The sequence below is a fragment of the Catharus ustulatus genome, chromosome 9 (assembly GCF_009819885.2).
Source record: "Catharus ustulatus isolate bCatUst1 chromosome 9, bCatUst1.pri.v2, whole genome shotgun sequence".
NCBI lineage: Eukaryota > Metazoa > Chordata > Aves > Passeriformes > Turdidae > Catharus > Catharus ustulatus.
This window is the reverse complement of record NC_046229.1, coordinates 23,820,917-23,848,725: the sequence shown is the minus strand read 5'-3', so window position 1 is coordinate 23,848,725 and position 27,809 is coordinate 23,820,917. Positions and strand designations below refer to the sequence as shown.

The 27,809-nt window shown below is 37.5% G+C and overlaps 1 protein-coding gene across 4 annotated transcripts in view; it reads left to right on the top strand.

Moving 5' to 3' along the window:
- Positions 1 to 27,809, top strand: part of NEK7 (NIMA related kinase 7) — a 64,252-nt gene that overhangs the window by 25,652 nt on the left and 10,791 nt on the right. For all 4 annotated transcript variants that reach the window (XM_033067441.1, XM_033067443.1, XM_033067442.1 and 1 more), the window contains exons 4-8: positions 1,639 to 1,701; positions 2,228 to 2,338; positions 15,782 to 15,890; positions 18,079 to 18,186; positions 24,932 to 25,026. In XM_033067441.1, coding sequence (XP_032923332.1) covers positions 1,639 to 1,701; positions 2,228 to 2,338; positions 15,782 to 15,890; positions 18,079 to 18,186; positions 24,932 to 25,026 — 486 coding nt within the window. The remainder of the gene's footprint in view (positions 1 to 1,638; positions 1,702 to 2,227; positions 2,339 to 15,781; positions 15,891 to 18,078; positions 18,187 to 24,931; positions 25,027 to 27,809) is intronic.

Here is a 27,809-nt window from a genome sequence, read left to right as displayed (position 1 = left end):
CTTCTCCCCCTTTTCTTACTATCTGCAAGTCTGGCATTTGTTGTATTTTATTTTTTCTTCTTTGAGAAGTGAGTGTTATCCACAGGAGGCTCCTCTTTCTGCTGCCAGCTCAGAGGACAGAAGATGGGATATGTGAGTAGTGGTTAGTCAGGAGCACGTGCGTGCTCTCGGAGGTCTGTGCTCCATACATGACATTTCTTGACTTCTCCTTTCAGTTGATAAAAGGAATGACAAAGGAATGACAAACTCACTCTGTGAGAAATTGAAGGTGAGGTTTACCAAACCATCTGCAGACTCCCTGATTTGTTTGAACTTCTTTGGGGAGCAGGAAGGAGGTGTGATTTGAGTGGACAGTTACTGTCAGTTTGAGTTGACCTCTTTGCGGACGTTCAGTGCTGAAACTGCTGTTAATCCATGGTTTTGTTACTGGGATTAGTGGCAAGATATTAAATAGAAATTATCAGATGTTGAGCTTTTGGTTATTTTGAGCTTATGGAATTGGATACCTCTGATCACAGAACATTATCTTTTTATTGGTGACTATGTAGAAACATGATGTGCATGGGAAGTTTTAACTGGAAAAGATAATTGCATAAATATTGTGGTGATGGATCAAGTTGAGGATGTCTCTTATTCTTCTGGGTAGTTCAGATATATTATGCAGACCATAAAGAAGTTGGTTTCTTTTTGTTGTTTTTTTGTTGTTTTTTTTTGTTAAACTTGTTTGTTAAAGTAATCACAAATGAGAGAGGAAGGATTCTTAGAGGAAATAGCGTTTAGGTCATTTTTTAGGGAAATAGTCAGCATATGGAGGTGCATATTTGAGAAAGTGAAAACCCCGAGGTGGTAAAAAAGGGAGTGAAAATAGACATTACATTAAATATAGATTTGTAGAATTTGGACAAACTCTAATGGCAGGCAAAAGTACTTCAAACAAAAATTGAAATTAGTGAAGAGTGGCTAACTGGAGAAGGCAAAAATGAGATACATTGCAAAATAATTTGGAATTGATGTGAGGTGGGGAAAAAAATTAGGAGCTGAGCTGTCTAACTGTAAAAGCCTTTAAAAATCAAGATGATAGATGAGGACTTAGGAAAAAGGGCTCTAATAAACAAATATCATAAACCAAGTCAATACCTGCTGGCTGACGGGAAGAAAATGGGAAAGGGGTTGGAGGTGACAATGAAGTTTTGATCCTGAGAGTAAAATAATACCCATTATTTAGAATTGAAATGGAAGACTGTAGCAAGACTAAGGGGAAAAAAGGTATGCTCGTTACTAAGCAATCAGTTTGTGAAAATGGTGTGGCAGAATGGGATAGGAGCCTGAGATTTGAACCGTTTATAAAGTATGCAAAATTATTGTGGTGTGTTGGAACAGATATGCAGAGGTGACAATTAAGTAATTGGAAAGCTTGTACTTAAAATGGAGTTGTTTACTATGGGGGGGGCTAAAAGAATGGCCACAGCACTAAATCAGTGCATCAGAGCGTTAGAAACATTTCTTACTTTGATGTTACATCTTGCCATGAAATGCATAATTCAAGTTGCTTTATGGATACTGTGAAATAATGATAATGATTACTCAATTTACTATATGTTTATCACTTAATAAAATTTTTTAATCTCTTGTCCATAGATATTTGATTTAATGGATGCCAAAGCCCGTGCTGACTGCATCAAAGAAATAGATCTTCTTAAGGTAAAAGATTTGTTTAGAAAATGTGCAACCATCTTAAAAAATGTACTATGTTTTTCATAGACATAATTGAGCTGTCCACTGTTTTTTGTGCAGAGTTTTTAAAAGCCTTACTTTTGAAATAAATGAGTAACACTTCAGGTAAAAGTTTCTGCCAAAATTGCAATATTGTATATGACTGTGTCTTTTGTACAGTGAAATTCTGACTTCAAAAATTGATTTTGCTATTTACATCAAAAATCACCTTCACTGTTCCAGATGAGTTTAGCATGCTATTGGATATATACATTGAAACAAAATTCCCCTAAAATGGCAATGTCAGTCGCTATGTAGATCCCTAAAATGCTATCCTGTTCTTTTAAAGCATTTGTGAATGCTTGTCATCAGCATATACTTTTTGTAATTTGTGTCGTAGTGAAATAGATTTTAGGGGTTGTTCTGTTTGCCTGAATGAGAATGTTTCTATGTCAGTCTTAAAACATGCGGCGTGCTCTACACTAAAATGTGAATTACTATTTTGCTTTCTTAGCAACTGAATCATCCAAATGTAATCAAATACTATGCCTCATTCATTGAAGACAATGAACTGAACATAGTGTTGGAATTAGCAGATGCTGGAGATCTTTCTAGAATGATAAAGGTAGGGATTAACTTTTGTTAAAATAATAAGAGCTTTTGTAACATTCGACTTATGTGTGATAATCACTGGGTGAAGTGCAGTGAAAATGTCAGGATCTGCAGAGAAAAGTAAGGTGTTTGATATATATATTTTTTTTTTTTAGTTTTTTAGTGTATGCCAATATTGATGCTTATGTAAGTATTTTTAACACTTTGCTCAGAATCTAAGTGCTGATGGGGCCATAAGTAGACTGAAGTTATATTAGCAGTGGGGAGAAAAAGCGCATGTTAAAAAAAAAAAAAAAAGCACTGTCACCACCATTGAGAGCAATCCATTTTAATGGTGTTCTTGATGTTTTGGCATGTTTGTGTTCTGATATTCTATTCTCAATAGCAGTGAAACAGAACTGTAGCCATTCAGCAGAAATGTCTTCTAGATCTGGAACTTGAGCTAAAAATGTATTTCATATTTCTTTGAGATCACATGAAGTGAGTTTACTGATAGATGGTTGTGCATTATGGGTTAATTGCTTTTTTTGGGTAATATTTAAATGCTTATTTAGCTAATGAGAAGTTTATCCAAGACCCATTGTATAAAATTCTGTACTCTAAAAGTTATGTAAAGTTTTAACTGCCTTTTTAAAGGTTTCTTTGTTATTTGACAACTACTTCCTCTTGTTCCCTTTCCTTTTTCCACTGTGTCTTTGGTCTAGTATGTCCTTAGAATTTTTTCCTTGTGTGCACACCAGCATTATTGCTGTCAACACAGCATAACAGCACTGTGGGCACAAACAATGCCAGTCAATTAGTGTTCACTCAGCAGCACCAGGCACACAACACAGTTAGGCTGTTTTGCTTGGGACCTACATGAATAGAGAATGTTAATTTCTTCATTAATGACTTTTATGCTGATTTTTTTTTTGAGCTTTTGAAGACTATTCCTTTCTAAATTGATAATTGTGAGGTAGGACAGTCAAAATTTAGTTCTAAGCAGGTTGACAGCATCTGTTAATATTTATAGCCAAATGTGATATTTTTTTTCATCTCATGAATTATTAATTCTGTGGGCTTACATTTCATAAAACATAAAGGAAGGTTTGTCTTTTCTTTTGAATGTTCAGTTTTGACACAACAGTTACTAATATGAGTACTCTGTGACAGATTGCCTTATGGCATGTCTGGTCTTATGACCCACTGAAGCTTTTTCTTTTTTCCCTTTGCTTTTTTTTTATTATTTAATTTTAAATCCAGTGTGTGGCTTTTTCAGTGCAGTTGGCCTCATTACACCTTGTTCAAGTCGGTGGGTATTTCTTACAGGCTCGATCTTGGAGGCACTTTGTGATTGTCCTCTTAACACAGGGATCATGTTTAATGTAGCAAACTTAGATTGCTCTTTGATGTTAATGACAGCCTATCAGGCTATTATTAAATATGTATGAGATGTCACAATGCGCTGTGTCTTCATGCTCCTGGTGGAGGAAATTATTTGGTAGATTACTTTGACAATGAGTTTAAATGTGGGGCACACAGTCTTAAAAATATATTTTAAAAATTGCCTGGAAAATAAATGATATGTAATAGTATAGAGTCTTCCTGGAAGAGTGGCTGCCTGTCACGCTATTAAGGTAAATAACTAGGTTGTGTTACCAAGACAAATAAACTGCTTTGGTTTCCAGTGTTCTTGCTAGAATGTTACTGTAAGTTGTTGGAGAATGTTGAGACACCCTCAGAACAGTGCTTGGGTTCCAGGCTTGTGTGACTTGTGAAGGGGATCAAGAATGTTTCTGACATTGTAAATGACCACACTTGAGATACACTAAACCAATGTTAATGTGAGGGAAAACTACTTAACTAGTTTACTTAGGTATTTGTTATGATGTTATTGGCACATCAGAGAATACTTACAAGGTTGCTGTGCCTCACAGTGCACCTTAATGAATTCTTTAGTTCTTCCCTTAATGAACGGCATCCTTGCTGCCCAGCTTTTATACCCTTGCTCTTGTCACCTGCGAATAATGCTGTCTTTGTCCCCATTGAGTAGACAGCTGAGGAAAATCACTTGGTGCATTCAGATGTATTCTAATAGAATTCATAGAATATGCTGTATGTCCAAAAAAAAAAAGCAGCTGTGCATTGGCATTTACATATCACATAATGAAAACAGAGGTATCTCGTGTGTTCGCTCTGCTGCTGTGTTTATGTATGTACATACACAAATTTAATCTAGTTTGCCTTAATTATTTTTTAATTAACTCTGTCACAGGGAGATGTTTCAATATAGCCTCCATTCTCAAAAGCAAGAGAGTTCAAAATTGAGGATTTCTTACTGTACAGCTTTTAATGACCTGTTAGAATTCTTGAATGAGGAATATCAGTAGAACTGAGAGGAAAACATCAGTGAGGGGGAAATGTTTGAGTTTGGCTCACAGTTAGTTTTGCACTGTAGTACCTCAGCACTGTGTAACCCCTCTGTGGCATGGTGAAAGAAGGAGAAACTCTTGATTTTTCTGTCAGTGGATTAGGTTGTGGGATACTATTACCTCAAAGGTGCCACAAGTAAATCATTATTAACTCTTGTGCTAAGTCCCAGTTGCTCATGATCTGTTGTTTGTCTGTGGTCCCCACTGCAGAACATGTGATAGTACGTGGCTGCCAAGGTTCAGAGTAGTTCATGAGAACTGGTGTTACCTCATAATGCCACCTTCTTCTGTAATACAATAACATGTTGTAAGGCAAGTTGGAGGCTTGGTCCCCTTTTCTTGTTAGTCATGGTTCTCCTCTTCCACAAACACTGACAAAGTGCAAATTTTCTGTGGGTTTTTTAGTTTGTTTTCTTGTTTTCAAGCAGTTGACATATTGGATAAAGAAATTGCCACAAAGAAGAATCTACTAAATTAAGAAAATACATAATAGTTCAGTAAAAAGAGCTAGTTAGTAAAGTCTGTCGTGAAGATTTTGGAACAAGATAATTCAAATTATCTTGTGGAATAATTAGCATATTATTTAAGGTTAAATATAAAATTACTAGGCTTGCAAGAAGGGATGTTATCAAGGCACTAAAATCTTGGATTTTTTTAAACTCGGCAATACACTTCAAAGTCTGTTTAATTTCTGCAGTTATTTTTTGGTTTTAGGTTCTGACAAATAATCTTAGTACACCAAAAAAAAAAGCAAACTTTAAACTGAATGTCATACAGATCTTAAGGAAATTAATCATGTTTTGGAAACAGGCATGAAAACTTTCTTCTGAATGTTGAAAATGTGTGCAGCTTTTTCAAGATAGATGGGGAAACAACTGGGCACTTCAGCCACTCCTCAGACAGCACTTTTTGTGTGTTTTTTCAACTTTAAAAAAAGATAAGCATACTATAATTAGCCAGGTAAAATAACAAATATTTTAAAATGTTTCATCAGTATGAAATTTCCTTTTGATATCTCAAGGTTCTGTATCTAGAACCATTCTTTGTCTTTGAACTTGTTTCTTGTAGGATAGCCCAAATGCAGGGGTAGTCACTTCTTCCAAGCAACTGATGGAGATTTAAATTGTTCCTTGCAGGAGCCTGGAGCTCTGTTCAGACTTGTTTGAAATCTCATTGATTCTAATTTCAGTGTTTCACAAGTGGTGGATATTTTGGGCTTCACTGTATGAAACTGCATCAGGCAATTTCTCTTCTCCTTGTGGTCTGGAATGCAGCCCCTCCTTCCTGTGCCAAAGTATATTAGCTCTGGAGTTGGAGGCTTCTTTGCAGCACTCTGAGGTTGGCTGGCTTACCTGTGTAAGGGGTAGCCTGCCTTTTGATGAGCTTGGGAGCAACTTTAGCTCCATTCACTGGCAGTTTTGCCAGCAGGGCACTGCTCCTGCCTGTCTGAAGCAGCCAGGACTCCACTGCAGCATCCCTGTGACTGCAGCCTGAGCTTGTGATGGTGAGAGGTGGCTGCAGGGCCAGAGGAGACGGCCCTTGGGCACCTCTGGGTGTAGTGGCTGCCCTTTGGGAGGGACAGCTGTTACTGTTACCCATTTTTTCTCTGGGAATGGAGAAGTGTCACTTGTTTTTTTTTTTCCCAGCTATTTTCTGGTGGATTGCCATCCTTAGAATGTGCTAGAAATGTAGAGAGGCTTCTGCAGAAAGTAAGATTTTCTGATAAATGTTGATAGTAAATGGTAGCTATTGTTTGACTGTTTAACTGCAATAGCGATACAGTAATTTCACGACTATAAGGTGTACCTCTGGGAGTCGGCAAATTGCGCAACTTTGTGCATTATATAAGGTGCACGTCTGGCTTCAGACCAAAATTTTAGTCAAAAGGGTGCACCTTATAGTCATGAAATTACTGTAATTTTCTTTTGCTGTGATATTTGCAGGATTTGTGGGAGCATGAAGTTAGAGATGCATCTGTGTAGGGAAGAGGTGCTGTGTCAGAATTTATCAGGCCAGGTATTAATTTTGTATACCCTTCCCAGGATTTTTAACTGAGGGTTATTGTTTGGTTATCTATCTCTTCGTTATCCAAAACACTGATCTAAAACTTTAGCAGTTGTAGGAGATAGTTGGTGTTACTGTTTGGAAAGCTGGTGGGAAAATTTGTTTCCTGTGTATTTTGAATGGCAGTGTTGCAGAAGCTGTTTTCTGCCGTGCACACACATGTCCAGCAGGAGTAACTGTTTGCTGCTGTGTGTGAGAATGTTTTCAGTTTGCCAAAATACAGCAATTTCCTACTAAAATGTTTCATGCCAATGTTTCATTATAATATCTTACAACCATTGAATCTGAAATATTCTAAGCCCCTTTGTGCCTTGAAACTTGGGGGATTTTTCTTACAGTAATGGCAGTGGAAATTTACCTAAATTTCAATTCTTCTAACATATGTACTTAACAGAAATTGCTGGAGCATAATTCCAGAAGTGGAGAATTTCTGTATGTGAAGGGCTTTGTGCACCTCCTGCGTCTCTTGGTGCTGACCCGAGTGAGTGTCAGTGCTTGGAGCTGGAGTAGGACGGGTGACTGAAATGGCATTGCCAGAAATAGCCTTTTCCAGATGCTTTGGATGGGCTGAAGCTTTCTGTGTCTCGAGGGTGTTTACTCTTTCTAACAACCTGGGAAAGGGAGTAATCTGAGATGGATGTGGAGAAGACAAGGCAACTCGAGGAGCAGGCTGGCACAAATAGCTGAGTGATCTTTAAGCTCTGAGAGAGGGAAGAAGGGGACAAGTGCACCTGTACTGGCTGGGAGGGTTTGAGAGCAGACAGGGAACTTACACCCTTGGACTAGAGACTGAGGAGTGTAAGAGTAGTGTATTGGGAGACCGTGAAATGGGATTTCCTATACTGCACATGGGGACAGGGAGGTTGGAAAAGAGTTGATGTGTTGCCAGAGAATGGGACTGATGGGCGCGGAGCCTTGAGACAGACAAACTGGCTGTCAGCAGGGAGAGAGCCTGGATGGGCTGAGGCAGACTGGCTGGGAACAGGATGGGATGGGGCTGTGTTAAGGATGCAGCTACTCTATGCAGAAATGGTTGCAGCTGTGCTGCCTTCTTTGCTGCAATTGTTTGCTAGGTAGGGAATTTGAAAGACAAAGTCTTTGTGATTACTACAATTCAAGGGTTTTCCAAAGACCATCCTTACTTGTTCTTAAGGGATACTGAACAAACCACTTCAACCACTCCTTTTTGGGGAGAAGTCTAATTGCTTATTCTGTATTTCTGACATTCAAGGCAGAACTCTGGGTCTTTATTTGTAGAAGTATTGAACATTCACAGCTTCATTCTGGGTGGAAACTGTGCTTTGAAGATGAACTATTTCATAAAGCTATGTATGTTGAGAAGGAGGTGCTTAAATTGGTGCCAGAATTAATTAACACTTTTGATCTCCTTTCTTGGCCCACATTCTAATCTGTAAAATGGGGATATTACTACCTCATCATTTCTAAGGCCATTTGTGAAGATATTTTATTAATTTGATATTCCAACAATGCATATTAGGAAGCTGTATCCCTCTCTGAAACTTTTATTTAATAATAGCTTATGAATAGTGCACAATAAACAAAGCCTAGAGACATTTTGAAGCTGCTCATTAGCTGAGTATCATGAATGAATGAGTAAAGGGTCTTCTAACATAAAGGAAACAGAACTGAAAATGGCGTGCACACACTCTCAAGGGAGAGAAATGATGGTGGTGCTAATTCTGAGATTTTTCTTATACATATATTTATGTCCAAATAATTGACATAATGGTTTTGGGAAAAGTATTTTTAAAGTAGTCTTTTGTGCATGTTAGTGCAATTTGTTTCTTTCCATGATACTGATTTTTCTTGATTTATAATTGCAGGTTTTAAAATAGGGAATCTGGTTCTTTTAGCTTTCAGCAGTATCTGTGTCTCTCGAGCTTTTTTTCTTTCCATGGCTGCTAGATTTAATTTAAAGAACAAAAAACCCCAGTACCACCACCCCCACACCAAACCTCCTCACAAAAAGTATTTTTATTGAGCATATGGTTATATTTTATAATATAGAAAAGTTTGGCACTTTGCTGAAGCTACATCATTGATATGTTAAAAGCTTCCAAATATTTTTTCCTCAGTGGTTTATTTTTTGCTTTCTGTATCACCTTTACCTTAGCTTTTTTCCTTACTCATTTTTGAAAAAAGCTTCAAAAGATACACTCCATCTTGAAGATGCCTTTAATATAATAGGATATTGTAACACAGAGTGTGCTAATTACAGATCAAAGCTAAACTATTTTTATGTGCCTTTTCCTAAAGGAGGAACCTGGGGCTTTGAACCAGTCAGGCTGATTTTTGCCACTAACCTTTTTTAAAGCTGCTAAAAAAACTTTCTTAAAAAAAAAAAGTTACCTCCTGTAATTAAAAAACAGTGCATCCTGCTCAACTTTGTGTATCTGTATTAGCTGTGGGGTGGGGTGTTCCAAGAGGAAGCGGCTCCTCTGTTCAGGAGCTGTGAAGTCTTAAAAGAAAAAGGGAAGGCACAGAGCCCTGGCAGGGTGGTAGAGCTGCTTCTGGTAAGCTTTTCCTCTATCCATGTGTGTTACTGGGGTGTCTGACAGGTGCTCCACTGTCCCCTTTGCTTAGAGCCACAGGTAACCACAGTGAGAGCAGCAGGACTAGCTTTCCCCATGTGTGTTACCTACGTGTGCTGGCAGAACGAGAGCTGGCTGGTCCCCCAGTTTATAATCACTGGGATAATTGGGCTGGGTAATTGCCAGGCAGCCTTGTTAGCTTTGCCATGAGTCAGCCATTGTGTGTGTCTGCCACTGGAACAATAAGTGGGCAGATTTTCTGCTGAAATAATTAGACAATCAACAGTGTTTTGTCTTGTGGCCAGTTGCCTTCACAGACATCACACCTGAAGCTGTTGTGGGAGTACTGGCTGTGCACACAGGGAAAATAATGGTGTCAGTCAGCTATGAGAAGTTAACTTGGCAGTAAACTTAGGCTGTTCCAAGAGGCTTTGGAGATTTCATCTACACCTTTGCCCACTGGTTCTAAAATTGTCTGTGAGCCTTTAAAGGGTAGGGAGAGTTAGAAGATTTTATTGAATAGTAGCTCTGGGTACTTTTCTTGTTTACAATGCCCTGCAAACAATACTCAGGGACTAATCTCAATATTTTGGAGAGTTGCATTTGAAAAATTTGCACTGTCAGTGTTTACATTATGTGGATTGCTCAGAATAGAGATTTCATATCTGTCTGCCTTGTTTGTAGAGAAAAGAAAAAAAAAAGTTAAGATGATAGCATCTGCATTTACTGTCATGCTGTTTCTTTTTATTAGGAAGCAGAGTTAATGATTCAAGCATGAGTTTCACCTCTTCATGCTGTACCAGTTTTCTCAAGGGGATTTTTTTGGAGAGAGATGCATGTAAACAAATGCTATTGAATTTAAACATGTGGCTGTGTGATTTAAGAAGCCCCACTCAGCAGTAACAGCAGAGACAAGGAAAATGGTGCAGTACTGGAAATTTTATATTAGTGGCTCTGCAAGTATATTGGATTTCAGTAGGTGAGCTCTATTTCTGAACACTTCATGTCCTTGCTCTTTTGCATCAGCAAAAATGTTAGGTGGAACAGAGGGACTGTAGGTGGTCTGCTCAATAAGGAAAATTGAAATGAATCCTTGCAAAGAAAGTTAGCTAAAAATACTTTATGTAAAGTGACTTTGTGCAGAGCTTTCTAAGGAATATGAGTTTAACCAGGATTCTTACTATGTCTGATTATTAGCATGAAACAATATTTACTAAAATGGAAAGTATGGAAAATTTTCATTTTTTACAAGGCTTATTATTTCTTGTAAGTGAATGTCATTTTTTAAAATTTTGTGTGAAATAAGATTGTTTGAGGAGATGCTTTTATCTCAACTCTGTGGTGTCCCTGCAGCATTCTTCTGTTTTTTTTTTTTTTTCCTGATGTTTTGGGGTTTTTTTTAAAGAAAAGAGCACAGTTTCATTCTACTGACTTGTCCTGATGTTAGTAGGTACCACCATTATTTTGTGTGTTAATTTTTGTATTGTATCTTAGTCTTTAGTTGCTCTTGGTGAAACAATGTTTTTTTGTATACTAAGATGACTAGTAGAGGAAGATTTAATTTTTTAAAGCTGTTGTTTGGTGAATTCTTGAAGGATAGAAAATAAATGTATGGCATCTTCAGTAAGGGGAGATATAAGTAACTATTAAAAAGATTGGGAAAAAGCCAGATAAATATTTTTGTCACTTTATTTGCTGAATACTTGCTGCTTTTGCTGTGTTCAGTTAATAGATGACAAATAGTTCGGGTGGGTTTTTTTGGTGTTTGTTCTCTTTTTCAAGTAAGAGGCAGCTGCTACTCTTGAAATGTAGGCAAATTTGATGGCACTGTGTATCAAACTGAATGAATGAATCAGGATGTGGTGGGAAGTTCTATTTCTGTTCTGCACAGAAAGCAAAGAAAAATGGCAGAAAATTTACCATGGTCTAAAGAGGTGGGCAGCTGAATTAATCAAAGAACACAACCACACAACTCCTGGGAGGCTGTATTACTTCTGGAATTGTGTAGCTTTTAAAATAGAAAACAAGATTTAGGTACAGACTTCCTTTCTATATTCACAAGTCTCCAAAATATGGGGATGTTGTGGCCCCTCTCCACTGGTCTGTCTTTCTGACCCTGCGTGCCCTTGCCTGTTGCGGTTTGTTTCTGTTAGAGTTCTCACTCTGTGAATACAACTTGTGCTTCCATAATTTCCTGTTATGGCTGCCTGACCTCCTCTTCCCTCTCTGTTCTTCCTGCTCGTCCATATTAAAAAAGCTCCCAAAGAAACGCAGTCAGAAGTGGTCAAGAGTTCAGAAGTTCTGTGCCATCTTTTTTTGCATCTCTTTCCTCTTGATGCAGTTCAGATTTCTTGCCACTGGTATCTGGTTGTTGAATGACTGTTTTAAAGTCTATACAGTAAAATACAAAAACCTTCCATGCTCTATATTCTTGTAAGCTGTAAATTAAATCATGAGAACAAAAAGATGTGATCAAGATTCTTATCAAATTATGAAAGAAAGGAATCTGTTTGAAATAATGAAATCATCCTTCTCATTTTACTTTTCTTCCAAATACTGTCTTTCAAAAAAACAGCTCTAGGCTATAACATGTGCAGGGAAAAATTCAGATGTATGTTCTTGTGGGCTTGTTTGACAGTTCCACAGTTCCTTTCTTTTTTTAAATAATGACTCTGCAAAATTGTTTAGATGATCAATTTATCAACACTCTGCAAGAGAAGTTCGTAAACATCTTACTTTTAGTCCAGTTTGTTTCTTAAACACTCATTGTGTTGTATTTTTTCTTATTTACTCCTAGTTTTTCTCTACTGTGAGACCTAAACCAGACTAAATCACACCTTAAAATCCTCTGGTACACCAACAGGAGAACTGAATGCTGAATTTTTTCCAAGCATGGTTAATGAGATGAAGGCAGTCAAATCTGAATTTCTAGTTATGTGGAAATCCTATGTTCACTCTCTTACTCATCTGTAGGAAATCCTTAGTTTTCTTACACAATCCAAACATAGTCCCTAGTGTTTCCTGTAAGTCTTGTCTGAATTGTGTCTTTTAAGCCTAGGTAGGACCAACTTCTGACTGCTGTCACTTTTACTTTTGTAGTTTGACCTTTAAAGCATGATCTTTAGAAATTCAGTATAATTTCATGCCTTTCAGAATTTTTTTTCTCCATCTATCCTCTGTATTGTTTGTCAAGAAACTGAATGGCATTTGCTATTTAGATGCAGGGCAGCTATGTAATTTCATTAGGATGAAAACATTTGGAGAATCAATTTTTCTTTTACCAATCCATTAGAGAACCAGGAGAGTTCTGTTTTCCCATGATGAAACTGCTCAGTCATTCTGTAAAAGGGACAAAAATATGAACTGGTGATACTGCCTGCCTGCCTTAAAGGTCTTTAAGGCATTGACTTGCAAGTTTATGACCACCAGAATGTCCAGTTGTGTTAAATGACTGAACTGTAACTGTGGTGACTCGTCAAAGTAGATTTTTGTGGTTCCATTCTCACATGGAGATGGAAATTTAATGGAATATGGCTTTAGAAATAAATAAATCTTGCTGGGAGGCCAACCTGCTACCAAAATGTGCCTGGCATTCTGTTTACCTGATAAAGCACTGGCTTGCAGCACTGCCCAGATTTTTAATGCACATGTACAAGCAGCTGTCTTTTTGCCCTGTTTCAACTAGTTGGAGGTTGATCTTTCACCTCAAACAGGATCATGTTTTTTTAATGTCCCACCCTAGAAGGTCAGTGGTCTGAGGGACATCAGGACTGTCCTTTGAGCCTGAGACAGGTGGACAAAGGAGCATAATGGAGTGTTGAAAATGAGAGCCCTTCAGAGAGCTGTGTGTCAGGCTGTGTTCCTCTGAGGGCACATCTGGGCAGGTAATGCCAACCTGTGTACAGTGGGAGAGAGCTGTATGAAGTGAACTTGGTGGTGTGCACCTTGGAGTGCTTCAGGCACTAAGCAGTGGATTCGTTTCAGCATTGACTGGTTGCTGCTATGCTGTGCTACAGGTTAAAAATTATTGTTGCAGCATCCTGTCTTCTCATTTTGGCTTCCCTGTAGGGAGGGAGCAAACGCCACAATCGGTAGAGCCGCATTTTGCATTGTGGACTGTTCTAAAATGAAGGGGAAAGGAAAGGATCAGTTCATGTGTGCTATATAAATTTAATTATGCTGTTTGGTGTAAAAATAGGTTTGCCTCTGTTTTCCATCAGCGTCCATTTCTTGTTAGAAGGTAAGGTTCTAAACAGAAATGGAACTTCCCTTATTGACTTTTTTCAGAGTTAATTGTGCCTGCTGGACTGTTTCCTGGAAGTGTACAACTTCAATAGCTAGTTTTGTAAAATTCATCTTTCTGTTGGTGACTTTGTGTCACTATTTTGCCTATTGGTGGACAACAGCCTAAGAAAAAACTGAGAGCATGTTTTTTGGGGGAAGAAGATAGAGTAATTAATTACTAAACAACATAATGTTAATTGAATTTATTTTAAAGATAGTTACATTATTTTTAAGCCCATACAAATAGAAATGCTGCCTGTTTCTTTGTTTAGTTTTAAACACTGTCAGCAAATCCAGCTCTCTTTTCCATCGTCTTTAGATGGATAAATTCTCTGGGGTTAAGTAATATCATTGATGCTTTCAGGAGGAGGTTATTATTTTCCTGCAAAATTATTAATGCCTTCAGCAGAATGAGACCACGCCTGACACACATTGTTGCATCCTTGCACTGTAAGAACTGAAACCAATTTTGTAGTGTACATCAACTACAGTGCTATGGATGGCAAGAATATGAAGTGTTAAAAGAAAACTTGTACATAAATACTTTGAAAGTACGGTGATGTACTTTAGGTAAATTGGAATGGGAATGTGAAATCGAAAATCTTCCCATTTCAGGCATTTTGTGAATGGCATTTCATCACTGCTTGTACTTGCATTCAAGTTAAAAAAATAATAATTCAGGATGTTTAAATAAAGTACCTAGTTATAATTATGATAATTTCAGAATGCATTTTAAATCAAGGGACTATGCTTTCATGTGCACATACTTAGATGTATTGTGTATTTGTTTTTAAATGAAAAGAAACCTGGTCTCCATCTTCCTGTTGACATCAAACAATCCTCTGATATGCAAATCCAGCTATGGGGAGAACAGATACACAGGGTTTGTTTGGATTCAGTCCAAGACTGAAAAAAAAAATCATATTTAAAGATGTAATTTATATGCTTTGCCTCATTTAAATGAAAATGCATTTTGAAATAATCCTGATAACTAACCATTTGGTGGAATGTTAAGATCCTTTGTATGACTGATGCATTTTGCTATAGGTAGTTTAAAAGCATCTCGCTCATACTCCTGTGTGCCTCTAATGTGCAGATGCAGCTGTCAACTTCTCAGTGGCATGTTTTAACATAGTATGAAAATATTTTTATTTTTGTGAAGTAATAAATGTTTGTTATGTGAACCTTCTTAAGGTGTACATGAGTGTGAAGTCTGTCTGTACACACAATTAAAATACATCAAGTACTTTGCTTTCCATCTAAAATTTTGCTAGTCTTAATGTTGTTTATGTTTTTTTCTCCTTGTGTGTAACTTCAAAACCTGACACAATATGATTTCTTTGGAAACAGAAGCAAAACAAGCAAAAATTTTTCAATCTTTTTCCCTTTAGCTGCAGAATTTATAATGATTAAACTTTTACATTTTAACATTGGCTGAATTCCAGATTTTCACTAGGTATCTTTGGTGGACTGTTATTCAGTTCCTGAATATAACATTTGAAGATGTGTATAGCAGAGTGTAACTGATTTGTGTAACCTTGAACAGGCCAGTGAAACATTACCAGTGATCAGGAGGAAGAGTTACATTACTGTGGCATTTTCAGAAATTACAGTTCCTTTAGTTCCCTTTGATGTATTATGGAAGTTTTAAAAACTAATGTGACCGATTGTTCATATGTGATCTTTGTGACTGTGTGATACTGCTTCTCTTTTTTCCTTCCTTTTGGAAAATGAGGGTATAGAAATCAATTTTGGTGTAAGGAAGTGTATTTAGTTTGGCACTTGACTTTATATCTGACCTTTATTATTTGTTCTGTGGCTGCTTTATACTAGATTACTCTGACCCCATTAATCCAACACTGAGGAGTACTAAATACTGTATAAATCCTTTTTTGGGGTAGGAGTTTTATTTCATTTTTAATGTTATTTTGGCTCTGTGTGTAGACTGACATTCATATGCAGTGATGATACATATATTAATGTTTAAGGGGGAAGTTGTCTTTCAAAAAAATTTGCTAAACCTTTCTCATTAGGTTTTGAGCCTCCTGTATTTTTTTATTTTTTAATTACGGGTTTTATGTCTTTTTTTTGGTCATTTTGTGCAAGTGTTAATTTTAAACATTCACTATCCATGTTTTTTTGAAGCATTTTAAGAAACAGAAGAGATTGATTCCTGAAAGAACAGTTTGGAAGTACTTTGTTCAGCTTTGCAGTGCCTTGGAACATATGCATTCTCGACGTGTTATGCATAGAGGTAATACAGGATCAAAGATGATTTGTCCTTACTAAACCTTTGACTGTGTGAGAATTAAGCTGGCTGGAATCAATTTTGACAGCTGAAACATTGTATGTTTCTGTAAGATTTTATAAGTAATGGAAAACTGAGAGAAGTTTGTGGTTGTACATTTGTTGTGGTAGGGATTTGTTTGATAGCAAGTTTTTCAAAATAAGCAGTAGTTCTGTGAGTGATGGATACTGTCATAGCTGCTTCATTTTTCTGGCTCTAACCTTCTGTCCTGTATTTATTCTTCTGTATTTGCTTGTTGTCTTGCCCAAGTGTTGCTGCCTGCCTTGCACAGATCTGTCACTCCATTCTTTACTCCTCTTGCACTGGTTGTCTTAGAGAGTAAGAGTATCTGCTCCTGCCCTGCTTGCTTGTGATGTACCAACCCTTCTCCTAATCCCTTCTCTGTTGGATTATGTGCAGGTGTGAGCATTTCCTCCAATTCTCTGCTCCTTTCCATGATTTCCAATCTCTGTGTCCCAACAGCCCTTGTAGATGCCAGCTATCCCTGTCAGGTACCAAATTTCCTTGGCCCGTTTTAAATCTTGGTGCTGCTGTCTCCTCTGGATGTGGTCTTCATTTTACCTTGTAACTCTTGAGTCAAAGAAAACAGATTATAATATAACTTCTCGGATCTACTATTGTTTTTTTCCTTTTGAAAACCCTGTGGTTATGGGATTGTGAGTTGTGTGTGAGCTGTCACTTTTTGGGTTCAGGTGACATTACCTCTCTTAGGTTGGTGGCTCCCTTGCTAGAATGCAACTCTGCCTGATAGAAACAGTTCCTCACTGTCTGCTGAGCTCTGTCATATGCAGTTGGGAATTTTGCACCCTTAGCAGATGAGCTGAGATACCCCTGCAAATGCCTTTCCCTTTCTCCTTTTTTTCCTTTGTGCATTTGCAAGTGAAAATGATACCAAGAGAAGGACGTAAAATACCAATTCTTTCTGTAGGGTACAAGTATCTTCCTTTAATATTTTTATAATTAAATTGGTTAATTTCTGTATATTTTAGTTCAAAACAAAAGGATTTAAGTTCCTTAAACTGAAATACTACAGTCAAAGCTTCTGGCAAACCTATGGCAAATCTAATGATTCCATGGTTACATGCCAAAAGCAGTGACACTTAAAGCTATTTTAAAATTGAACTGTTTCAATGTTGGGTTATTACACAAAGGGTTATCCAAACTCCTGAAAACTGGGTCAGATTGCGGGAGAATATAATTGCTTCAGTCTTCCTCTAAAGCTTGTAAGGTTTTGTAACTTTTTTACTGGAAACCTGAAAATGCTGGTGTTTGAAGGGTTATTAACCATTCCTTTTACTGTGCCTGTATCTTATGTAGACTGTAATCCCCTCTTATCAAAGTGAACTGATTTCTGTAAGTTTAGGGCCAGGGTGGATTGCTCTTGCTTATCAGAGTAAGAGCTGAACTCCCTTGCCAAACAAATAACAAGTCAGTTTATTTCCAAGACTAACAAGGTAGGTATCTTTTTAGAAATCAGAGAATAAGAGTCTCTGCTGTTTGTCTCTAAGGGATTGGATTAAAACTTAAACTGGATATTACTTGTGAAAAATAACTGTCTGGGGTATGCATCATTATTTTTCTTTGTTTCTACTTGATCAGCCTAATTCCGTTGACGAGTTCAAATAACCATTCTCCTGAGTAAACTTGCTTCTTTTTTAAAATGCCTGCTCTTATAGAGAATCATCTATTTCAAATAAATAATGTTAAGCCACTGTGGGTGATTTGATCAGTGAAAGTGATGAAAAATGCTTTAGAGTTCTTGGAAACATTTTTAGGCTGTTACTTAAGATATAACAAAAGAGGTTGTCTAGTTCTAATGTAAGTCCTATGTAGCTTATATAAAACAGTAGTGAAGTCTTCTTTATGTGCTTCTGGACTCTGGGTGTGTGGGTTTTTTTGTTTGCTTGTTTTTTAAAACAATACTTTCCATAGCTGTTGGTTTTCTTAGCTTGAGTGATGGTTGTAAAATAGTGGATTTGAAATTCTATGTTCCATTCTTTCTGAATAGAACTGTCAAATTTTACCAATATTAGCTGTAAATAAAATCCTTTTTGGGTCTATTGTTAATAGTAGGGTAGCTTTTCTTGCAACCTCACTGTGACTTTAAAACTTTTAAATTTCTTTTTTCTTTCAGACATAAAGCCAGCAAATGTGTTCATTACAGCTACAGGAGTAGTAAAGCTGGGAGATCTTGGCCTCGGTCGATTTTTCAGCTCCAAAACCACAGCTGCACATTCTCTAGGTGAGCTCTCTCTGAGGTGCAGATGTTGGACAGGTACATTGTTTTACATGGTGAAAATACTGTGCCCAGTCAGGAGAAGGAAAAGAAGGGTTAGGATCAGCTAAAGCTGTTTTGAAGTAATAATAAAAATACAGTCCTAAAGGTGTTCTTAGTAAAAAAAAATGGTCAGCACCATGGACAAATACAGAAATGCTGTAACACAGAGACATTACTTTCAGCATACTTTGGCTATTTTCCTTCCTTTGTTTGCATAATTTAGTGTACATTTCTGCCTGTGAACAAGTCTTCAAGACAATAGTGTTACCTAGAAGTGCTAGGAAAAATTAAGGTGATAATATGGATGAATTTTTAAAAAATTGACTTGAACTTTATTAAATGTTGGAAAGAATCTTGTAATTCTGTGTGCCTGCATGAGTACCATTAATGACCTCTTGGTTACATGTTTTCAAAGGGCTCTAGGAGGACCTTCCTTTTTTTAAGGTGACATTTTTCAATATAAGCTTAGGTAGTTGAGGGGAGATCAGAATTGACAAAACCAATTTTCAGATAGCTTTTTTACTCCTTGTTTTTGTAAGTCTTCTGAAATGCTCAGTTTATTTGCTAGCACACAAAACTATCAGTGTATTGTCTCTATCAAAAAAAAATTAATGCAATTTGCATCTTTTCAGTAGCATGTGAATATTAGGATGATTAAGAAGCCTTTAAAGAAGAAGAATTTAACATTTGACATATATTTTAAGTTTTCAAGTAGGTAATGGATGAATGATAGAATCTAAGAGGATCTCTGTGGAAGAGAAAAGCCTTGTAACTACAGTAACATCAGTTTTAGAGAGCAATCTAGGAATTAGTGTTCATAATACTGTTAAATTGGGATTTTTTTAGATAAAAAAACATTCTTTTCCCACACTGTCTGTGTTTGGTTACTGAACTCAAGTCTGTTCATTGATTGCACATCTGTCACATTTGTACCACATTTGAGGTGTGAGTGATACGTGTGTTAATGGCCAAAAATAAAATATTTTGGACTGGAAATTTTTGACACCATCTTTACTTTCCTGTCCTCCAAAAAGCCTTTGGTCACTCTGTTGTGCCTTCCAGTTTTACAGTGTTTGGTGCAGACTGGTGAAGTCAAACCCATGAGTAACTGCAGAGGTGTTCATAGAACCCCAGCCACAGAGTGCAGTCCTGCATCAGCAGGAGGCTGGGGAGGAGAGGAGAGCCCAGGCTGGAAATGTGCTCAGGTGCCACGCTGGAGTCAGTCAGGTGTGACACTGGAGAGGTGCTGCTGTCACAGGGCACAGGGTGTCACCCAAAGTTCATGCTGCCCTTGTGAGCCATGGCAGCACTGTGGACAGGCTGGGTTGGGTTCTTGTAGGTGGGCTCTGCTCCTGCTGGCAGATGGAAGGAGGGAGGAAGAGGGAGCTGTAAATCCTAATCTGAGGAGTAGGAGCTCGTGGATAAGGCCGAGGTCAGCAGTGAGGGTGGGAGAGTAGACTTGCATTCTGAGGCACAAGTCAGCAAGTTAAAGAGGAGCAGACTGCCTCAACCCTGGATTATTTTGGCTCCTGGCAGGGGAATAGTTGTGAGGGCTGAACTGGAAATTTTAAAAAGCTGAAGACTGTGCCAGAGTTAAAAACAGTGTAAAACCCCTGAGCCCTTTAAAACTCATCTTTTACAGATCCAAGAGTCATCCAGAGAGTGGGGGAAGGAGGGGAGGATGGCAGCTTTATTTCTTTTGTTGGTTGCTGTGTCTTGGAAGAGAAGTTACTTATTTTTTTTCCCCATCTCCTCTTTTCCCATTTCCCTCTTAATTATGACCTAATGTCAGAATTCAGCCTAGAAAAAAGGTTTGTGTCAGTTGTTAACTCGGGCTACAGAGGAGACAGTGACTTTCTGGTTTGTCATGTCACTAGCAGAGACCACTTCTTAAATTGATATCTTCTGCAGTTTCTGATGCTGGTTTTCTTGAATTTTTTTCCAAGTTGTATCTTTTTATGATTCCATAAACCTTTGTTGCATGTAACCTAGTAAATTACAAACATGTGTGTGGCAATTTATACTTGTTTACAGGCTTTATAAAAATTTCAGTAGCAAACTAGATTCAGGCTTTCAGAGATAAAGAAATGTACTAAAATTTTAATTAGCTACAGCTTCTAACTGCTAATTATGAGTAATACTGATTTAATTAGAATTTTTACTGATGGTCATTTGAAACAAATGAAAAAAACTACACTGGACAGGTTTTTTTCATGTTCTTAACTCTTTCTATACAGCTTTTTCAAGAATTTTCTATTGTCATGCCTGTATTTTTTTGGAAATGGAAAACCTTTCTTACAAAAGGGCAGAGGAAATGGAGGCATTTTGTATTGATTTGATACAAAGTTGACAAAATTTTTTGTTTCCAGAAGACCTTATGTTAGAAAGAATACGATTCAACAAAGAGTTCTTACTCCCTTCCCTAGAACTGTTAGGGTTTTCTTGCTGCTGTTGTTTTAATGGCTGAATGCCAGGCCTTATTGGTGAAATGGCAGTTCTTAGGCCAGCTCATGGCTATGTGCATTTTTTTCTTTGTTAGCCATTCAGTGGATGTAAAGATAAGTCAGTTACAGATTTCAGTTACGACAAGAATCACTTGATTTTTCTGCCGTGGCCGTACTGCAAGGCTGCACACTGTGCTGTCCAGGCAGGAGCTGCCACCAGCATGGGGATCCCTTCTTGCAGGGCAAAGGAGTAGATCTGCAATCTTCTTAAAGTGCTCGAATGCAGAGAATCATCTGCATGGAATTCTGGTCTTCTGCGTTTTGACAACTTCTGTCATTTCTGTGATACTGCTGTCCCCAACACAGACTATTATGTGAGGGGCTTAACTATAAACTCACACAGGTTGTGGAGAATAAAATACTTTGTGAAAATGTGTGCTAATACTCTCTTCTCACATATGGGTCTCTAGTGCAGTAGAGGGTGTGCTGAGGTGGTGATTGTAGTGGTTCACTGTTTTGTGAGTAGAATAATCTCCACTTAGATACCCAACCACACTCAGAACCTTCACACTCAGTGTGTAGTAATGCTGGCTGGGAAATCTGCAGCTGAGTCATTGCAGTCAATGAAGCTGTGTTAACATAGCTCTTGAGTTTTATGTACAGGAACATGAGAACTCTTGCAGCAGTTTGAAAGCTGAAAAGAAATTGTGTTATAAAATAACTCAAGATCTTTGTAGATAGACTTCTGTAGAAGGACTGTTTGCACATTGTGGGCTGGGTTGCGGAGTTGCTTTGGATAAGTGCAGTATTTTGAGTCCTGTCCTTGAAGATGAGCCCTTGAGTTAGACATCTCCTATAGCTATATTAAACAAGTACAAAACCCTGAGCATTACAGAATCAGTAGGGTTGGAAAGGACCTCCAAGATGCTTGTTTCATGTGGTTTGTCTGTCCTCAGCATACACGTTCCTCTTGTTAAGCATGTTGTATTGATCTCTATATTCCAGAGTTGCTATCATCTTATGAACACTGAGTCACATAAACCATGTCTTTTGGTTACTGAAATTTGACCTCTTTAGCCCCCTTCCTGAATTCTGATGCTTATGTATGCCAATGCAGGAAATACCAGTAATGATTATGTGGCTGTTTTTCAAACTGGTCTGTTAAACCTGTCCTGAATGAACCACTGCATTATTTTGTATAAGTAGATTTAACATTTATTTACCAGGCAGTTTTCTCCCAGCCTAAAAATGCTTGATAGCTTTTAGAGCTAGTAACTATTTTAGAACCACTAACTATATTAGAGCAACTTCATACATTTTGTTCCGCTCCTTGATGCACTTGTTTAACTTGACTTGGATGCATTGTGAGTTGTATGTTTATCCAGGTAGTAAGATGGACTGTTGATATCATAACTCCCTTTTTTGTAATAAGTTCTTTGCCTCTGATCCTTCAAATCAGCTCCCTGTTCTGTGTTAACCACCATTTTCATTATGTCCATTCCCTCTACCGGTAACAGAATCTTCCATAATCAACACTTTCTGGATCTACAGCATCTTCAAAAGGAGGGAGCTGCAGAGCAGCAGCATATTCTGAGGAGACACTGTATTTGACCCAGACCATTTTCAAGTTTACTGTTCAGACTTGCAGGTTATCACAAGTCTGCAAATGCATTGAGCAGAATGCTGAAGTTACTGATTTTGTTCTTAAAATGTAGGCACCTCAATGATTTAACTCATTTTCTTGTATTATCCCACTTCTGTGTCTTCAGATAAGTAAAGGAATTCAGAAAGTTGCATATCCCTACTACTGGGATGCTGTATTTCACTTAGCAAAAAAAAAAAGATCCAGGAAGGAACTATAACATATAATCACACTGGTAGTTGCTTACCAGCATCACAGCTATGTCCTGAGAGTGCTAACTGTATTAAAAGGATTATTGCAATGCTTGCTGTAGTTCCTGAATGTCAGAATAATGAATCTTTAGTGTCATGTTCTGTTAAAAACAGTTTACAGGTAGTAATGATGTCTGAATCTTCAGGTTGTTTGTGATTCCATGCGTAAGGTAACTAATTTCAATTCCTTTCACTAGCTGGTCATTGGGGGCTTCAGCTTGTATTGCGGTGAAGGTGTTACACTAGGCTAAACGCTGTAAAATAGTAACATTTGTTCTTGCTTTTCACTATCATCAATCTTTCACGGTCATATCAGACCCCTAATGTATCAGCAGGCTTCCCAGAGCTACTGGTTAAAATTACCTTTGCTTTTGGTAGACTATGAACCTTCAAACCTCCGTGTTTTCAGCTGCCCCCTGTGGATTCTGTGAAGCCTCTTTCTGGCACATTACTCACTGCCAGCCACTTGTGTGATACCTCAGAGCAGCAGAGGCACTGCTGCTGTAACCAGTGAACAACCACATTACTGTTAAACTTATTTCTGTTGTTAGATGAATTCTGCCAACAAAGTATCAGGATATACTAAATCAGTGCTTTAATTAATCAGTACCAAATCCAGCTGAAATTTTTTGGAGGAGGAGTCCAAGCTCTCAAATCCTTGGGGTGTTAAAATAAATCCAAGAGGGAAATAAAACAGCAAGATAACAAAAATATGAAACCCATGTCATTCCAAATGTTTAGTTGCAGTTCTGATCTTAAAGTATCTGTCATTAAGTGCACATTAAAATACTGATGTTGATTAGAAAACAGAGTTGCTCCTGGATATTTTGGTAGTTATTTTGGCATTGTGGTCTACCCATCTGCTTGCCTGTTGTTTCACAGGGAAAAGACTATTCTCTGTGGGTGAATGCAAACATCCTATGAGAGTAAGTGTCTCTCCCATAGTATTCTCTTGAGTTGCCTTTCCCCAGCCTTTCTCCTTCAAGCTGTTAGCATTCACAGCCTCAGTTCAGAGCTATGCTGAGGGATGGGCTGTGGCACTCTCTGCTTCCCCAGAGCTCAAAGTCCCCCCAGAATGTTTAGGGGGGCAGATCCATTGAAGGATAACAGAAGAGCAGAAGTGAAACCAGATCCTTGTGTTACAGTAATATGTGAGGTTCATACCACAAAAAACAAAAATAAGAAATTGCTGATTTTAATCGCTGATGGTGTTGCAAGATGTTTGGTTTCAAAATAAAATCAACTTTAATTGACAGAATCAGCTGGTTTTCATCATCAGGATTCAGTGCTTAAGAAAACATTCAAACAAAATGGAAATAAAAATCTATATATATCTGTCCCTTTTTTTTTTGCTGTTAGGCAATCATTTTGGAGGGACACAACGAGAAAGTTCAGAAACAGTGCACTAAAATTGCCACTACCATTGTTTTCCATAACTTTTTTTTTGTTGCTTTGTCATGCATGAAACCATCACTCAACTACTTCTTTGTAATGACATTTTTTATAAAGCTAAAATTTCTCTCAGTATTTCTGTCTTCCAAGTAACTTGTAACACACTTGGGTGGGGTTTGAGTAAAATTAAGGAGAGGGATGTTCCAGAGTATCCAATATAAATTTACTCTGGGATAGTCCTAATAAGTGCTGTTTTTCAAGAGCAGACATTTCCAGAGCCCACAGGTCTGAGGCAGGATTAAGCTGGGACAGGCACAGGTTTGGAGCTGAAAAATGGAATTTAGTCCTACAACTCAATTCTCTTGTGGAATTGAGTCCTACAGCTGATGGCTGAGTCACCCATAGGGACCTCAGCTTCTGCTGGACTTGCTGCTTTTCCTGCCCTCATCTCTGAAGGTCCTGAATCTCAGGCTCAGTTTTAATTTCAGCTGTTCATAGTAGCTGTGTTTTTTAGTCTCAAAACCAGCTTTTTCAGATTTATATATTCTCAAAGGAAGAACAGAAGTTGTGAAACAAAAAACTAAATTCAGCCCATGGAAGAGAATTTCTAACTGTTGTTTCTAGCCACAGTGATAACGTTTTGGGAAAGAAGCAGGGATGGGTGTGTGTAGTACCTTCCCTTGGTTCTGTTCAGGAGAAACAAATTACTTAGGAGGTTCTTTAAGAGCAAAATTTAGAAGTACTCTACAACTTCATAGCTCTTGTAATAAGGTATGAGCAGTGAAAAAAAGCTGCACTGGGTGAAATAGGTAACTAATTAATGTAGTTCTGTCTAACTGAAGTGTCCTAAGTAGGAGTTGAAGTTTTAAGTGTAGCAAAATGAGAAAGATGAAAAATATTCTTGTACCAGGAAAACTGTAATTCTACTACTGCGTAACAACAGAAATTTTCATTCAGAAATACTTGTGGTTTTTTTGCAGTTGGTACACCTTATTATATGTCTCCAGAGAGAATACATGAAAATGGTTACAACTTCAAGTCTGACATCTGGTCTCTAGGCTGTCTGCTGTATGAGGTAATAGTGATATATACAGTGAACTTAATAACACTCTTGAACTTTCCCCTGCCCCCTCCCCTTACATAACTTCAGCATGTGAAATGCTTTTATTTGTGTTTTACTTGAACTTGCCTTTAACTGGACTTGCTTCCAAGATTTTTACAGGAATTTCTTGAAGATGGGGCATGACTGAAGGATTAATAAATGAATAATAGCAAGCACATGTAAAATTGTTCTAGGTTTTTTCATGGCCTATGCTGGTTATATGATTTTGTTAATAAATGCATTGACAAGTAGTAGGATTGATTTGAATATCTAACTAATGCTTTCAAAAACTGCAATATAGTTATTTAATACAAATTTCTTACTTTTATAAATACTTTAAACCTAAGTAAAATGATGAAAAAAGTTTATTGTACGTATTGTTACTAGCTTGGATGTATTCTCAGTTTAATAACTTCTGCTGCATACACATGTAATTTTTCTGCTCTTCTCCTGTGGTGGTTAAACTGTAATTGTTTGTTTCTCTGTGGGTACAGTTGAGACTGGTAGGTGACACATAATTTTAAATAATACTATATTTTGAGAAAATAAATGTACAGGGCACATGGAAATGGAGGCAAGTGAAGGTGTGAAGAACAAATAGGCTTCTAAAACAAGTTGGTCTTCCAAATCCTTTGCATGTTATTTCTTGATTAGAAGAGTAAACACTTGTGTTGAACAATGCTGGGGAAAAAAATGGTTCCATCAGCAATGGCAGTGGAGTCTCCCCATTCGTGTTCCAGGTAGAAACTAATACACTCCAATCACTTTTTGTTTACCTACAAACCACCTGCCTCAGTGGGTCAACAGAACTCCTTTAACACATACTCAGCAGTATCAGCACCTCCTTGTTTATTTTAGGATTTTGTAGAAGACATTGGCAGCCTGTTGAGGTTAGATGTTACTGCTAGGTGAATCATCTCCAGTAATATTTGTTTACTTTCTATCACTGATACGTGGCTTTGAATATTAAAAGGACAAATAGCTTTATTGCAAGTCTGCAGTTTACAGATGTGTGTAGAGCTGTTGCTTTAAATCTTGGGGATCATTCAAGGAAGGAAGTCTAGCTGAAAGCAAGCATTTAGAAGTTTGAATTCTGAACTGAAACCTAATCCTATAGTGGGATTCCTCAATAGTGACCATGGCAGCTGCCTTGAATTTCAGTGCTCTGCTTTACACACTTGTGTAAGCCCTAAAATAGCATAAAGGTGGATGAGCATTTTTCAGTATTTTGATTTTGTTGCCCCTCGTTGGTTTACTTGAGGATTTTTTAAATCTGGAAACAAACAAATGAAACCTTTGAATTACTAGTATATAAAATCCCCACAGTTTAGGGTTAATTTTTGTTTTATGCTATATGAAAGTTAAATTGCTGGATATAAATCAGTAATACTTTTCTAAAGATTTTTTTAAAGCTTGCTGTCTTAATGCTGGTAGAGTATATTAAACACCTATGTGAATATTACACTTTTCTTTGATGTGGTAGATAATCCTAAAATACCTAAATAACAGTTCCATTGATTAACTCAGCATCTTGAAATACCATTCTTCTTTATTTTAGAGGTTTTACCAGGGTGCTGTTTAAGCTGATATGGGGTAGTGTTTGTTTTCCTTAATGCAAGAATAAAATAATTATGAGGACGCTTGTTGTTGATATATAGCTCCAGTATTGGGCATTATCTTCAATTATAGCTTTTAATTTCTTTTAGAAGTGCATTTAGTTGATTCTGCAACATACCAGATGTTTGTGGTGGGTTTTCTTGTTTAATTTTGTTTCTGTTGAGCATTTATCTGTGATTGTGAAATTTCAGGTACAGGAAATTTAAAATACATGCTCAGCATTTTTTTCACTTCATATTTTTTCTTAATTGTTGCCAAGTGGTTACTTAAGATTCTTCAAGACTCGTGTGGACTAATGAATGGTGTTTTTTTGGTTTTTTTTTTTCAGTCTGTGTACTTTTGTGCTGGGTGTCTTTGTGATTTGTCTATTGCCTGCATTTTAGCATGTTTTATTATGTTGATTTCATGTCATGTGTGTTCATATGTACTCTGGATTGTCTCCAGCATAATTGGAGAAAAGCTGTGGCAAGTTTATCACATCTCAGGAACTGCTTAATTGCCTCTAAACTCTTCAGTTACTTTTTAGTTTAGGTTTAAACTAATTTGTTTTTAACAATTATTATTTCTTGTGTGTATAACAATCTGTTATTCAATGCTAACAGCGTGGCCAATAAGATTTTGCAGAAGTATGTTTTAAAGTCTGAATTTTTTAGAGCCCCAGGTATTTCTGAAACCTCAAAAACACTACCAGTGGAGTTTTAATTGATATGCAACAAAGTAGACTTTACTAATTAAAATCAAGATGCTGTGCTTTTGCTACATGGACCTTTACACGGAAAAGTAGGTCTTACACATTTCCTTTTATTGTTCGTCGTAGCAATTGCATCCTTACAGGGTTGTAGGTTGGTGGCTTACAGTTCAAAAAAAAAAAAAGAAAGGGAAAAAAAAGAGAGAGAGAGAGCTGCCACCAGCCCTGAAGACAGACAGTGGGCTTTCGTCCCTCAGACACCCCCAGAATACTAATCAGCAAAGTCAGACCCTGGAGGTCAGGGAGCAAGTCAATCATTCTAGCGATCGTCTCAGTGTGGAGGATCAAATTAGCCTGAAAAATTCAGCTGCTGGGAGGAGAGGGCGAGCAGCTGTCAGGGGCAGCAGCGAGATGCACTAATGAACCAGATGAATAGTGCAAAAGCTTGAAA